General features: G+C 45.1%; 1 protein-coding gene and 1 non-coding gene across 2 annotated transcripts in view; one reads left to right on the top strand and one right to left on the bottom strand.

The window, feature by feature from the left end:
- The window catches only part of DOCK2 (dedicator of cytokinesis 2), a 536,841-nt gene that overhangs the window by 454,305 nt on the left and 67,631 nt on the right, over window positions 1-14,905 (top strand). The window contains exons 35-36 of the mRNA XM_060240619.1: window positions 8,857-9,013; window positions 13,099-13,139. Coding sequence (XP_060096602.1) covers window positions 8,857-9,013; window positions 13,099-13,139 — 198 coding nt within the window. The remainder of the gene's footprint in view (window positions 1-8,856; window positions 9,014-13,098; window positions 13,140-14,905) is intronic.
- TRNAS-GGA (transfer RNA serine (anticodon GGA)) lies at window positions 14,452-14,518 on the bottom strand. Its single transcript has one exon. It is a non-coding gene; the product is annotated as a tRNA-Ser (tRNA).

Genomic DNA, 14,905 nt, shown 5'->3' with positions numbered 1-14,905 from the left:
GGTAAGGAAGGTGGACACTCGGCCATACCCAGTGTGGGAATCGGGTTTCTCTAGGGAAAAATGGAGTTTCCGGCTGACGTTTTCCTCCCCCCCACACACACACTTTTGGTGACCCTGAAGTGGAGGGAGGGCTTCCAAACAGGGGGAACCCTTGCTTCCACCTGGGAATTGGCAACCCTAGTCATATGAGCCCCAAGCCACTCAGCAGCAGCGCTGTAATAAAGTTTTAACTCATCAAGGCAGATTAAACTCCTGGCATGATCTCCTCCCCCACCCTTTCCCTTGCTCAACTAGGGTTATAGATCTGGCTGCGGAATAAACAGAGCTGCTAGGGGGCCCAGGAGGCTGTGAGGGGGCGGGTTGGTTGTTACCCTCCTGGAGTATCCTTGCAGACCGTTTCTGTAAGTTTTTTTCCAGTAAGCTTGCTCCACTCGTCTGCTCTGTCCCTTCCCTCATTGCGTCCTTCTCCTGATCTCTCATCTGTGCCGGCTGTGCTCCTGAGCAACAAAGCTACGTGCTTGGCCTGGGATTGGAGCAGCATGCGCGCATGTGTATCCAAGCAATCCGATGGTCAAAGAGGGCAGGAAGAGGCAGTGCTGTGTCCTAAGTAGCTGGTGGCCGCCCCCTGCCCTCTGACCCACCCCAAAGACATCCTATAGGGCCCACATCAAGTTAGGGCGGGCCCCTGCTTCCTGTGCTCGGTCTGGCCCCGCCCCTCTCCACCGGCAAAAGGCTGCCTTGCCTCTTAACCCTCCCCCGTGGCTCCACAAATGGGGATCAGGGTAAATCCAGATCTCTACTTCTCCAAAGCTAGAGAAGCATCCAGCCAAATCTCCAGGCAATGTCTGGGAAAATTTCTCCCTAATCTTCTCCCCAAGACACTCTTAGATTGTGTTGATTTAGCATTATTTTGTATTGCCTGTCAGATATGTTATTTGAATTTCAAGTTTATTGCCTCCATTATTGCTGGTGTCACTATTTGTGAGCAAACCACAATCTGTTTAATGATGAATTGTCATGTTGGCCTTAGTTAATAGATTTCCCAAAGGGAGATATTTGTATGGGGGCATTTCCCAAGAAACAGTTTCTCATGCTCCGAGGTTTCACTCTCATGTGTGGGACTGCATTGGTTCTTCCTGACAGAGTGTTGCTTAATTTCTTTGTAGAGTGTTGCCTGTCCTGCCCTGCCCTTGTGGAAAGGACCAGAGATCAGAGAAAGCCAGTTTGGTGTAGTGGTTAAGTGTGCGGACTCTTATCTGGGAGAACCGGGTTTGATTCCCCACTCCTCCACTTGCACCTGCTAGCATGGCCTTGGGTCAGCCATAGCCCTGGCAGAGGTTGAAAGGGCAGCTGAAAGTCCTTGAAAGGGCAGCTGCTGGGAGAGCCCTCTCCAGCCCCACCCACCTCACAGGGTGTCTGTTGTGGGGGAGGAAGGGAAAGGAGATTGTGAGCCGCTCTGAGACTCTTTGGAGTGGAGGGCGGGATATAAATCCAATATCTTCATCTACCTCACAGGATGTCTGTTGTGGGGGAGGAAGGTAAAGGAGATTGTGAGCCGCTCTGAGACTCTTTGGAGTGGAGGGCGGGATATAAATCCAATATCTTCATCTACCTCACAGGGTGTCTGTTGTGGGGGAGGAAGGGAAAGGAGATTGTGAGCCGCTCTGAGACTCTTCGGAGTGGAGGGCGGGATATAAATCCAATATCTTCATCTACCTCACAGGGTTTCTGTTGTGGGGGAGGAAGGGAAAGGAGATTGTGAGCCGCTCTGAGACTCTTTGGAGTGGAGGGCGGGATATAAATCCAATATCTTCATCTGCCTCACAGGGTGTCTGTTGTGGGGGAGGAAGGTAAAGGAGATTGTGAGCCGCTCTGAGACTCTTCGGAGTGGAGGGCGTGATATAAATCCAATATCTTCTTCTACCTCACAGGGTGTCTGTTGTGGGGGAGGAAGGGAAAGGAGATTGTGAGCCGCTCTGAGACTCTTCGGAGTGGAGGGCGGGATGTAAATCCAATATCTTCATCTACCTCACAGGGTGTCTGTTGTGGGGGAGGAAGGGAAAGGAGATTGTGAGCCGCTCTGAGACTCTTCGGAGTGGAGGGCAGGATATAAATCCAATATCTTCATCTACCTCACAGGGTGTCTGTTGTGGGGGAAGAAGGTAAAGGAGATTGTGAGCCGCTCTGAGACTCTTCGGAGTGGAGGGCGGGATGTAAATCCAATATCTTCATCTACCTCACAGGGTGTCTGTTGTGGGGGATGAAGGGAAAGGAGATTGTGAGCCGCTCTGAGACTCTTCAGAGTGGAGGGCAGGATATAAATCCAATATCTTCTTCTACCTCACAGGGTGTCTGTTGTGGGGGAAGAAGGTAAAGGAGATTGTGAGCCGCTCTGAGACTCTTCGGAGTGGAGGGCGGGATGTAAATCCAATATCTTCATCTACCTCACAGGGTGTCTGTTGTGGGGGAAGAAGGTAAAGGAGATTGTGAGCCGCTCTGAGACTCTTCGGAGTGGAGGGCGGGATATAAATCCAATATCTTCATCTACCTCACAGGGCGTCTGTTGTGGGGGAGGAAGGTAAAGGAGCTTGTGAGCCGCTCTGACACTCTTTGGAGTGGAGGGTGGGATATAAATCCAATATCTTCATCTACCTCACAGGGTTTCTGTTGTGGGGGAGGAAGGGAAAGGAGATTGTGAGCCGCTCTGAGACTCTTCGGAGTGGAGGGCGGGATATAAATCCAATATCTTCATCTACCTCACAGGGTGTCTGTTATGGGGGAGGAAGGTAAAGGAGATTGTGAGCCGCTCTGAGACTCTTCGGAGTGGAGGGCGGGATATAAATCCAATATCTTCATCTACCTCACAGGGTGTCTGTTGTGGGGGAAGAAGGTAAAGGAGATTGTGAGCTGCTCTGAGACTCTTCAGAGTGGAGGGAGGGATGTAAATCCAATATCTTCATCTACCTCACAGGGTGTCTGTTATGGGGGAGGAAGGTAAAGGAGATTGTGAGCCGCTCTGAGACTCTTCAGAGTGGAGGGCGGGATATAAATCCAATATCTTCATCTACCTCACAGGATGTCTGTTGTGGGGGAGGAAGGTGAAGGAGATTGTGAGCCGCTCTGAGACTCTTGAGTGGAGGGCAGAATATAAATCCAATGGCTTCTTCTTCTTCTAATTATATAAAATATATGCCTAAACAAATAAGTTAAATATATGTTTCAATTACATTTCTCTCTCTCTGTTTCTCCAGCCCCCCCAACCCTCCCCCCCAGCTTACTATCACCATCATGCAAAATAAAAAAACCTCCAGCTTACTGTCACCATCATGCAAAACTTTCTGTTTAGGTGTCACCTGAATTCTGAGATACTTCAGGAGGAAAAAAAAACGGGGTCATGTCCCCAATTATTCACCCTGGCTATTTCCAATCTAGTGGGAAGAAATATAGATCTATAACATGGTGAATTTCATTAGGTTTCGCCAACTCATGTAACAATTCAATTGAGCGGCACTGAAAAATGTCAGGGTGAAATATTGTGGCATTTTCCCAGAATCTCTACATTTTTGAAAGTGCAGATCATCATCGTTTTATGTACTACAAACTAATATATTCCCACAGAAACATTTAATCTCATGACAAAAATGTCTGTTTCTCCAAAGGACTTCCATCAGGGATGTTTGTTTTCTCCAATCCCATTACTAAATTTGCATTGAGGTGCTTTTACTTGCTTTGGGATATTTTCCCCCCTTAAACGCATGCTTCTGTCATAAAGTTAGTACGTAGTTTTGATAGATGTGCAGAGTGCATGCAAATTAGGGTTTGTAGAATCTTTCGGGCTCAAGTGCCGTGTTCTACTGAAGAAAGTTTTCCTTCCAGACGTTTTGTTCTCAGCTGCGGAGAACATCCTCAGTGGCGTTGCAGCCGGAGCAGGCGCTCTGACCTTCTTGGCTGCTGTATTTCTAGGCTGGAGAGGGTGTGAAATAGCAGCTCTCCAGCAGCCCTGGCCCCACTCAATGCACAGCAGCCAAGAAGGTCAGAGCGCCTGCTCCGGCTGCTGAGAACGAAACGTCTGGAAGGAAAACTTTCTCCAGTAGAACACGGCACTTGAGCCCGAAAGATTCTACAAACCCTAATGATGTTACCAGCCGTGAAAACCTGAAATCCTTGCATGCAAATTATTGTTCAGGAAAAAAAAATAACTAGCATCCTCATCATTGTTATTTTAGTGACCCTGTGTGACCTCTGTCCACAAACCTTTAACCGGGTAGCTGCTTCTGGCTGTTATACTGCTTCAGAGTGCTACAAAGCACACTTCAAGCTTCTCATTCAGAATAAAGAATGAATATTAATAATTTAAGTGATAAGCAACAGGGACACTGTTTATTTTGATATGAGGTCTTGGTTTCCCTGGAGTAAAAGTTATAAACATGAGACATATTAGCAAGCCAAGAAGATCCGTGAGGCAAAGGTAACAGGTGTAGCTTGTGCAAGAGAGATCAACAGCACCCTTAGGTAATAAGAATATGGTTATAATCTTAGGGAAGATGTCGTGCTTGGAATTCACGTGTGGGTGATGAGATAAGGAGATGAAGTTTCTGCTGCATTTCCCCTGCAATCTTATTAAAGCCCCTGTTTAGGATAATTTCACATTCATATACATTATACATTCATATATTATCTATGGGATGGATTAAACATACTAAACAGATTGTGGTCTAATGACCCATCCTTGGTTAGCCGAGTCCAATCCAATCCAATCCCTGAAGCAGCTGCTGAAGTATTGAAGAGCTGGGTGGTAGGAATCAGAGAGATCCTGGGTCGATGTGAGCAGAAGTTTGGAGGGAGGATGCACAGTTTTTCCTGCGATGTTTGTGCTAGGATTAGGTGGCGGGGTATGCTAACGGAATATTTGTCTGGAGGTTTTGAGGGATCTTAGCAGCCCTCCATTTATGCACTAGTTTTGTGCTTAAGAAAGTATATCAGCTTTGGGGTGCAAAATTGAACATATGAACATATGAAGCTGCCTTATACTGAAGCAGACCCTCGGTCCATCAAAGTCAGTATTGTCTTCTCAGACTGGCAGCAGCTCTCCAGGGTCTCAAGCTGAGGTTTTTCACACCTATTTGCCTGGACCCTTTTTTGGAGATGCCAGGGACTGAACCTGGGACCTTCTGATTCCCAAGCAGATGCTCTACCACTGAGCCACCGTCCCGTTAATTGTAAAAGACAGATAATTGGCAAATGCTGAGCCGCTTGCTCCAACATCCCCCACTGGGGAAGCTGATTTGAGGAACAACTCTAGAAATGAAATAAGATTGCTTTACAGTTTATTTTTATTTATTATTGGATTTATGAATCTCCCCTCCCTACTATAGCAGGGCTCTGGTGATGTACAACGGAGATAAAAACTTCAAACATAATTAAACAATTATTTACAGTCTAAAATCAGATGGCAAAATCCTAGTTATTACAGTCGCAGACTACCAGCAACCTTGTGGGGGGTTGAGGGGCAGGGGGGCGGGGTGGAGAGGACAAGATGAATGTGGAGAACAGAAGAGGGTGCCAGCCAAGACGGTAACTGTCACTATCCTCAAAGGAAATCAGCGATGCTGCTCATGGTGGTGAATCAGAAGCTCTGCTAGTTTACAAAGAAAGAGCTGTCTGCCTCCTCCTTCCACTGCAGAATTTTTGACAAATTTTTCCCAAGGAAATGATGGGGGTCAAGGTGGTTGTTAACTCCCCCCACCATGTGCAGCCTAACCTGCAAGCCTCAGGCTATCCTGGCAAGGAGGCAAGCCCCACTTCCAAAATCTGCTTTCTCTCTCTCTCCAATCACCTGATTTTGTTGTCTCTTCCCTCACTGGCCAGCAAGCCCTTAGCCCCACCTCCCCTCCTATCACATGCCGGAGCTTCTGTAGTGCTCTGTGAATTGTGTTTACTGTTTGCAACAAGCTTCTGATGCCTGATGCACTCTCTCTCAACTATGTCTTGCCTGCCTTTTGTGGGTAAGCCTGGTAAACGGAAGTTTAGTCCAGCCTCCAGGACTGTTTAAATGTGATATAATGGCACTGTCAAAGTTGCCCCCCCCCACACCCCAATTTCCCCACTTCTGCTGCCTGGCAACCCTGCATAAAGGTAACCCCATGTTTTGTTTTGTTTTGTTTTTACTATGGTTAGTTTGTGAAACCAGAATCTGGCTCACAATCAAGCTCACCCATCCTGGTTTGGCTTGACAAATCTGGTTTCATCACCTCTGTTCTTTTCCCTCCAGCCTGCGTGGTATCAGAATTAAGCCAAGATATTCATGTTCATACATCATGCAAAAGCTATTTACAACTGACTATTGGGGAGGGATGGTGGCTCAGTGGTAGAGCATCTGCTTGGGAAGCAGAAGATCCCAGGTTCAATCCCTGGCATCTCCAACTAAAAGGGTCCAGGCAAATAGGTGTGAAAAACTTCCACTTGAGACCCTGGAGAGCCGCTGCCAGTCTGAGTAGACAATACTGACTTTGATGGACCCAGGGTCTGATTCAGTATAAGGCAGCTTCATATGTAGGAGGGACGGTGGCTCAGTGGTAGAGCATCTGCTTGGGAAGCAGAAGGTCCCAGGTTCAATCCCCGGCATCTCCAACTAAAAGAGTCCAGGCAAATAGGTGTGAAAAACCTCCACTTGAGACCCTGGAGAGCCGCTGCCAGTCTGAGAAGACAATACTGACTTTGATGGACCCAGGGTCTGATTCAGTATAAGGCAGCTTCATATGTTCATGGTTGATAAACCAGTTTCAAACCATGGTTTCATATCCTGGTTTGATGTACTGTAACTAACTGTTGTTACCTGAAGTCAAATGATCAAACTAGTAAGTTTGGTTAAATAATGGGTTTCTGTGAAGTCTGAGCAATCATTTCAATGAACAGTGTTGATCTCTACCATTATTGCAATGTTACTGGAAGACAGTTGAATTCAAGCAAGCCCGTCTTCTATTTTACCTTCACCAAGTACTAAAATAGATTTCCTATACTAGCATTTATATATTATTCTAGTTTTTTTTTTTAATTTGGTGACTTCTGCTTTGGATGATTCTGTCTGCCCTGAGTTCATCTTTCTCTTTCATATGTTCTCCAAATAACTACAACAAGTGCCATTGAGAATGGAGATATCATCAATGGTTAGGTCATTAAAAGATGGATAGTAGGACTTCAGTTCATTGGAACAGTTTTGCAAGGAACAAACTGAAGCTTCTCCACAATAAGTATCTGTATACTTTTATGGACTCTCCTAAATACAGTGGAAGGCCTAGAGAATGACCTGAGACTCATTTTGGCTGCTAACTCTAAATAGGACAGGTCCTAGGTACAACCTGGATGGGAGCTGCTTGGATACAAGAGCAGAAGTTAAATAAAAGGCAGTAATAAATAAGTTCTAAGTAAGTTCCACTATAGAATCATTTATAACATTCCTCATTGAAAAGTAGGTTGAAGCCCTCATTACCCTATGGAGCTAAAATTACATCAACATTAAAATATAATGTAATAATAATGCCTAATGAAAACAGAATATATTGCATTTTTCTAAAGAAGTTTTAATAAATTACAAAGTATCTTTGCATATGTAAAGAACACCCATACATTATAAGGCAGCTTTGCATATAAATTGAAAATTGCTAATGAAACCCAGGGAAATCAAGACTCGTACATAATGTAACAAAGCAACAATTCAAGACCGACAGGGTAATTGCGTTTAGGATTGTGGAATGTAACTGAACATTTGCTAACTTCTTGTCATTATTTCCCTGCGCAGTACCTCTTATGATTTCCATATTTTTATCAGACTTAAAACCCTTAGTGGAATTGGTTAGTTACTGCTGTAATCACTTAAATGCTAAATTGAGATCTGGAAAGGCAGGATGATTTTATAGGAGATATGACTAACAAAGCAAAAAAGAAAGTCCTTTGGAGGAACTCTGACTTTTTCAGAGGACATGGACCTCCGCTCACTTTAAGCAAAATAGAACGTTAAAAAATACATTCAGCAGTGTAGCAGCATATTCTTGGTGTGTCAGGATATGTGGGCTAGTTTTAAAAACATGGTTTTCCTATACAGAAGAGACTAATGTCTCCTCCAGCTGTCATGAATGTTGATAATAAATCAGGATAATATGACAGGAACACAGAGCTGACATGAAATATGCAACTGTCACACCCTCACCTCCACGTGCCAGTGTGGTGTCGATCCATGGTGGTGATGAGGCTTGTATATTCTTAGCCAAAGACTAGTCAACCTAAAACCTGGATCTCCCCTTGCTCACCTTAGTTAATACTTTGAGAAACACAGTATCATGGGGAGGTGTATGTATGTATTTATGAAACAGCGATATAGGCAATAGAGCCGGTTTGGTGTAGTGGTTAAGTGTGCGGACTCTTATCTGGGAGAACCGGGTTTGATTCCCCACTCCTCCACTTGCACCTGCTAGCATGGCCTTGGGTCAGCCATAGCCCTGGCAGAGGTTGTCCTTGAAAGGGCAGCTGCTGTGAGAGCCCTCTCTAGCCCCACCCACCTCACAGGGTATCTGTTGTGGGGGAGGAAGGTAAAGGAGATTGTGAGCCACTATGAGACTCTTTGGAGTGGAGGGCGGGATATAAATCCAATATCTTCTTCTAGAGATAAAATGTCACCATTTTTCTGTGGAAGGTTCCAAATTCTAAGATAACAAAGATAATTTCACACATATGATATCGAGGTGCTTTTCCATAGATTCTCTTCCACGCCCTTCCCCCTTCATTCAACCTGCAAGAGAAATATCTGTTAGTATATCTTGTACACCTTGCTGATTCTCATAGAGATTTCTTTCTTTTCAGACTCATGGAATGTGCCTTGCAGTATCCTCAGATCGCTAAACCAGTTGAAACTTTTGTAAACTTAGTGAAAGGCCTTTTGGAAAAGCTGTTGGATTACCGTACTGTGATGAATGACGAGAGTAAGGACAATCGAATGAGTTGCACTGTTAATTTGTTGGTATGTATTTGTATGAAAAAATTGTTTTAGAGTGAAGAAATCCATACATGTAGTGGGGGCAATTTTTTTGGACGTTTGGAGGCAATCTAACCTGTTTTCTTTAATTATGAAGATATGTATGGAAGATTGCTGCAACTGGCTAGGATTACATAGAGTAGGAAGATGATTTTATGGGGTGACTCAATATAGTCAGAAGGTAGGGTACATCGCAGATCATGAAGAGTCAAAGATGCACCAGTCCAAATGCAAGATCCACCAACAAGCCTCCTTCTTGTCTGACTAAACCAATGTGTTTTCTGTGTTGCCCAAGTGTGTGTTATCATTTGTTTTTGGCTGGTAATAATACCATTAATTATATTTGAAGATCTGTCACTATTAGGAAGACCATGCACATTATATTCCTATTTTAGCACAATACCTTTGTGAAGTGGAAACTTTTTTGTTAAAATTTCTAGTCATTGGCTTGGATGGAATCATTTCTGTCCACAGAAAGGCCATTTTCTCACTTCAGTCTTCTGCCATAGCCTCAAATGCTATTCCTTGTGGAGAGCTAGAGGTCTGCTGCTGGAGGGAGGAATTAAAATTACTAGAGCTGTTTTTATGCAAGTTGTGTCTCTGGCCTCTAAGAGACTTCCTTGGTAGTCTTCCTTCCAAATACCAACCCTGCTCAGCTTTTGAGATCTGACAAAAGTGGGCTATGCCATGCCACAGTTCCCCGCTCCCCAAAATCTGGTAATTAGAATTTTTTTTTTAAAGGCCCTTTTGGTTTTACTTTATTTTACATAAACTGTCTTGGTGAACCTTTTAATTTCACCCATTTTTGTTCCTAGTGGGCTCACTTCAGTTTATGACATTTTAATGCCATTCATTAATGCCAATTCAGCGTAGTGGGTAACTGCTCAGATTCTTATCTGGGAGAACCGGATTTGATTCCCCACTCCTCCACGTACACCTGCTGATGTGACCTTAGGTCAGCCACAAGTTCTCTCAAAGCTGTTCTGCACAAGAGCAGCTCTGGGAGATCTCTCTCATCCCCACCTACGCCACAGGGTGTCTGTTTCTCCCTTTCTCACAATACAAGAACTCGTGGGCGTTCAATGAAATTGCTGAGCAGTCGGGTTAGAACGGATAAAAGGAGATACTTCTTCACCCAAAGGGTGTGACACAGAGTGTTGGACTGGATTGGCCGTTGGCCTGATCCAACATGGCTTCCCTTATGTTCTTCTGTGACACAAAGCGTTGGACTGGATGGGCCATTGGCCTGATCCAACATGGCTTCCCTTATGTTCTTCTGTGACACAAAGTGTTGGACTGGATGGGCCATTGGCCTGATCCAACATGGCTTCCCTTATGTTCTTCTGTGACACAAAGTGTTGGACTGGATGGGCCATTGGCCTGATCCAACATGGCTTCTCTTATGTTCTTATGTTGTGGGGAGGGGAAGGGAGAGGAGATTGTAGGCTGCTTTGAAACGCCTTTGGGTAGTGAAGGGTGGGGTATAAATCCAGTCTCTGTCATACACAACTGATGCAAAAACAGCATTACAGTAGTATAAATTTAATAGGGAAGGCTTGGCTTGAGGAAACCGAAAGTGGCAGCAAAATAATGACTCATGGTTTCAGTTTGTAAAAGGGAGAAATGCAAACAATATGGAGCTTTCAAACTGAAATACCGAATTGGATCTGCTGTGGGCTGTTGTGGTCTGAGAGGTCAAGGGCGGGAGCAAGGCAAGGAGACAGAGACACCATACAGACAGAACTGTGGAAACCCACAACCCACAGCCAGGGTTGTGTGTGTTTTTCTAAGAAAAAGGCCAGCAGGAACTTATTTGCATATTAGGCCACACCCCATACCATCTCCATTGTTTCACGAGGGCTTTCTTGTAGGAAAGCCCCAGTAGGAACTCATATGCATATTAGGCCACACCCCCTGATGCCAAGCCAGCCGGAACTGTGTTCCTGTGCGTTCCTTCTAAAAACAAAATCAGGATGTAATTATCAGGATGAAATGCACAAGATGCAATGTATGAAGAATTTCTAACCAATAAACTCAAAAGATGTTAAAAAAAAAAGCTCTGGCCACAGCTTTAATTGAATGCAACAGAAGGAGCATTGGTGCATCATGGGGTTGGATCCAGCATTGGGGGCAATCCTGCTGTCTCGATATAACCCCATCCCCTATCCCACCTTCTAAGGAGGTAACAATGAGGAGTAGCAAGATCTGGGATGTCACTTGGGTGCCAACTGCTGTGTGGTTCTCTTGCCACCTGGTGGTGAGAACCAGCTAACAGCCCCCTTCTAAGGAGGTAACCATGAGGAGTAGCAAGACCTGGGATGTCACTTGGGTGCCAACTGCTGTGTGGTTCTCTTGCCACCTGGTGGTGAGAACCAGCTAACAGCCCCCTTCTAAGGAGGTAACCATGAGGAGTAGCAAGACCTGGGATGTCACTTGGGTGCCAACTGCTGTGTGGTTCTCTTGCCACCTGGTGGTGAGAACCAGCTAACAGCCCCCTTCTAAGGAGGTAACCATGAGGAGTAGCAAGACCTGGGATGTCACTTGGGTGCCAACTGCTGTGTGGTTCTCTTGCCACCTGGTGGTGAGAACCAGCTAACAGCCCCCTTCTAAGGAGGTAACCATGAGGAGTAGCAAGACCTGGGATGTCACTTGGGTGCCAACTGCTGTGTGGTTCTCTTGCCACCTGGTGGTGAGAACCAGCTAACAGCCCCCTTCTAAGGAGGTAACAATGAGGAGTAGCAAGACCTGGGATGTCACTTGGGTGCCAACTGCTGTGTGGTTCTCTTGCCACCTGGTGGTGAGAACCAGCTAACAGCCCCCTTCTAAGGAGGAAACAATGAGGAGTAGCAAGACCTGGGATGTCACTTGGGTGCCAACTGCTGTGTGGTTCTCTTGCCACCTGGTGGTGAGAACCAGCTAACAGCCCCCGATGGGGAATGTAGCTAAGTGGCTCCACTTCAAGACCTCTTAAAGGAGTCCCCAAATGGGGGAGGTGGACACACATCCTTTCCCCCATTGGGTCCATCCCAATGCCTAAACTGCCTACTGAAACTGTGACAAGATGAAGTGAAAGCAAACGACCAGATAACCAAACTTAAACTCAAAACAACCCAAGCCAAGGGAGGATGAAAGTGAGAGCCAGAAAATAACTGAGGAGAAAGGCTCTTAGGGAGGGACGGTGGCTCAGTGGTAGAGCATCTGCTTGGTAAGCAGAAGGTCCCAGGTTCAATCCCCGGCATCTCCAAAAAAGGGTCCAGGCAAAGAGGTGTGGAAAACCTCAGCTTGAGACCCTGGAGAGCCGCTGCCAGTCTGAGTAGACAGTACTGACTTTGATGGGCCAAGGGTCTGATTCAGTATAAGGCAGCTTCATATGTTCATATAAGCTCTGTGGCAGCTGGCCAAATAGGGAGGAGGCAGAACAGAACAGAACAGAACAAGCTCTGGGACCAACCCCAGAGTTCCGCCTCTCCAGCTGGCCCACAGGAAAGCTGGTTGGTCAGCCAGGACTTGCAGCAAAGTCCCTGCCCACCCCCAGGCTCCCAAGGCAAGCTCGGAGCCAAAGATAACAGTCTCCCTTGGCTTGCTCTCAGCCCTGAGGCCATCCCAGGTGGGTCCAGTGCTGACGCTTCTTACATAGTGCAGATTGCACTAATAAAAACTTCCTTGCATCCACACTTGGCCCTTCCACTGGAGCAGGGTGGCATGCGAGACGTCGTATAAATCTATCCCAGTCTTTGCATGAAGACTTGCATACAGATTTGCACTAGTGCTTGTGTTAGTAACATTAGTTGAGCAGCATGAAGTGACTTTGGTAGAATCTAACTCTATGGCGTTGCAAAAATTTAGCGTTATTCCCACTCGTTAATAGCGACTTGATTTCAGCAGAGATTCATAAGAATAGAAACCCTATTAAAGCTTTAAAACTGTAGGGAAGAAATACAACACGGCGATGCAACGATTCTCTAAATGCAACGTTTTATAAGTTACGCAGCTTTTGCAGGATGAAAATACCTGTGGCGAAGTCTTCTGTGTGAAAAGATGATCACATTTCATTCATTTCCCCTCCCTAGAATTTCTACAAGGACATTAACCGGGAAGAGATGTATATAAGGTAAGGTAATTGCTATGCTGATTTTTCTGTTTGAGACGGCAATATTGCTTTGCTGCCATACATTCTTCAGTATGTTATGCAGATTTGTAGTAAATACTTGATAGGTCACCGTTCACTTCAAGTTTGCAATATCCCAAGGCCTATAAAAATATTGTTTGAGCCTTCTGCAAACTTGACTGCAACATACATCTCCATTAACTGCAATTTCCCCTGCAGTATTTAGTTTGAGTTAACAAACCGGATGCTCAGCTTTCTGTATGTTTTTTTTTTAAATGGTGATTATATTTTGCAGATAAAATGTGAAGCGAAGTAGAATTGCATTTTAATTTGATTAACGGAGTGCATCTTTACTGTTTTTTATTTCGATAAAAACTGCAAACAAAATGATTTGCATGTGTGCTGCAGAGTCTTATATAGGTGACACTTATTTGGAAAGAGAAGTCAAGAGAGCTCTTTTCAAAAACAGCTTATAGTTTTTGTCTAATGTACACACTAAAAGCCTTAAAAACCCTTAAATTATAAAGGTAATCAGGCATTTAAATATGCGAAGCAATCAATTTTTCCTTATAATGTCATCTTCAGAGGTCATCCTCTTCGATTAGCCAGGTACGCAAGCTGAATTTTTCTGTTTTCATCGTTCAGGCAACTCTGTGTTCTATAAAGCGAGCCAATACGCATCTTTCAAACCTGTACATTAAGACAGGCAGGCTTGTCAAAATGGATCGTGCTTAGAGTGTGGAGTTATGTGGAAGTTGCAATTTAGCTGTGCGGTTAGTTTCTTATATTTTCCCCAGAACAATACAAACCCTAAAAGGTCTTTAAAAAAAAAAAAACAACCCCTTTGTCGTATTCAGATTATTTTGTTTTCAACAACACATGATGCTGAGAATCCATAATTGGATCCACAATATGTAATTCAGGACACGATGCTAAGCAGTTCTATTCATAATTAAGGCCCTGTTGAACATATGAACATATGAAGCTGCCTTCAACTGAATCAGACCCTCGGTCCATCAAAGTCAGTATTGTCTTCTCAGACTGGCAGCGGCTCTCCAGGGTCTCAAGCTGAGGTTTTCCACACCTAGTTGCCTGGGCCCTTTTTAGTTGGAGATGCCAGGGATTGAACCTGGGACCTTCTGCTTACCAAGCAGATGCTCTACCACTGAGCCACCATCCCTCCTACATATGAAGCTGCCTTACACTGAATCAGACCCTGGGTCCATCAAAGTCAATATTGTCTACTCAGACTGGCAGCGGCTCTCCAGGGTCTCAAGCTGAGGTTTTTCCACACTTAGTTGCCTGGGCCTTTTTTTGGAGATGCCAGGGATTGAACCTGGGACCTTCTGCTTTCCAAGCAGATGCTCTACCACTGAGCCACCGTCCCTCCTTGGAAAGTGTTCTTAGGATTGCACTGTTAGTTACAAAATGCAGCTATGAGAAAACCCATAAGAATGCATCAGGGCTGCGGCACTGGAAAAGGTTAACGTAACTCTTTTCCTGCATGCCATTTTCCCCTATTGGAAACAGCCCCTTTGCTGCTTTAATGGAAACGGCAAGCACAATAAGGGTACCTGTCTTTTGCCCTGGCAAGTCATAAGGCAGCCAGGTCAGGAAGCTTTCCCTTGCCAGCACCCCTTGTCTATCATCCATATTAGGATCCTTGCATCTGATTTTTGCAGTTAAATTCCTTGCATTTTGTGTGGGTTGGACTTCGGTGTCTGGTAAAACTTGTAGAGCAAAGCCGGAGTCCAGTAGCGCCTTTAGGA

The sequence above is a fragment of the Heteronotia binoei genome, chromosome 5 (genome assembly GCF_032191835.1).
Source record: "Heteronotia binoei isolate CCM8104 ecotype False Entrance Well chromosome 5, APGP_CSIRO_Hbin_v1, whole genome shotgun sequence".
NCBI lineage: Eukaryota > Metazoa > Chordata > Lepidosauria > Squamata > Gekkonidae > Heteronotia > Heteronotia binoei.
The sequence above is the reverse complement of the archived record's forward strand: the minus strand, read 5'-3'. Positions and strand labels throughout refer to the sequence as shown.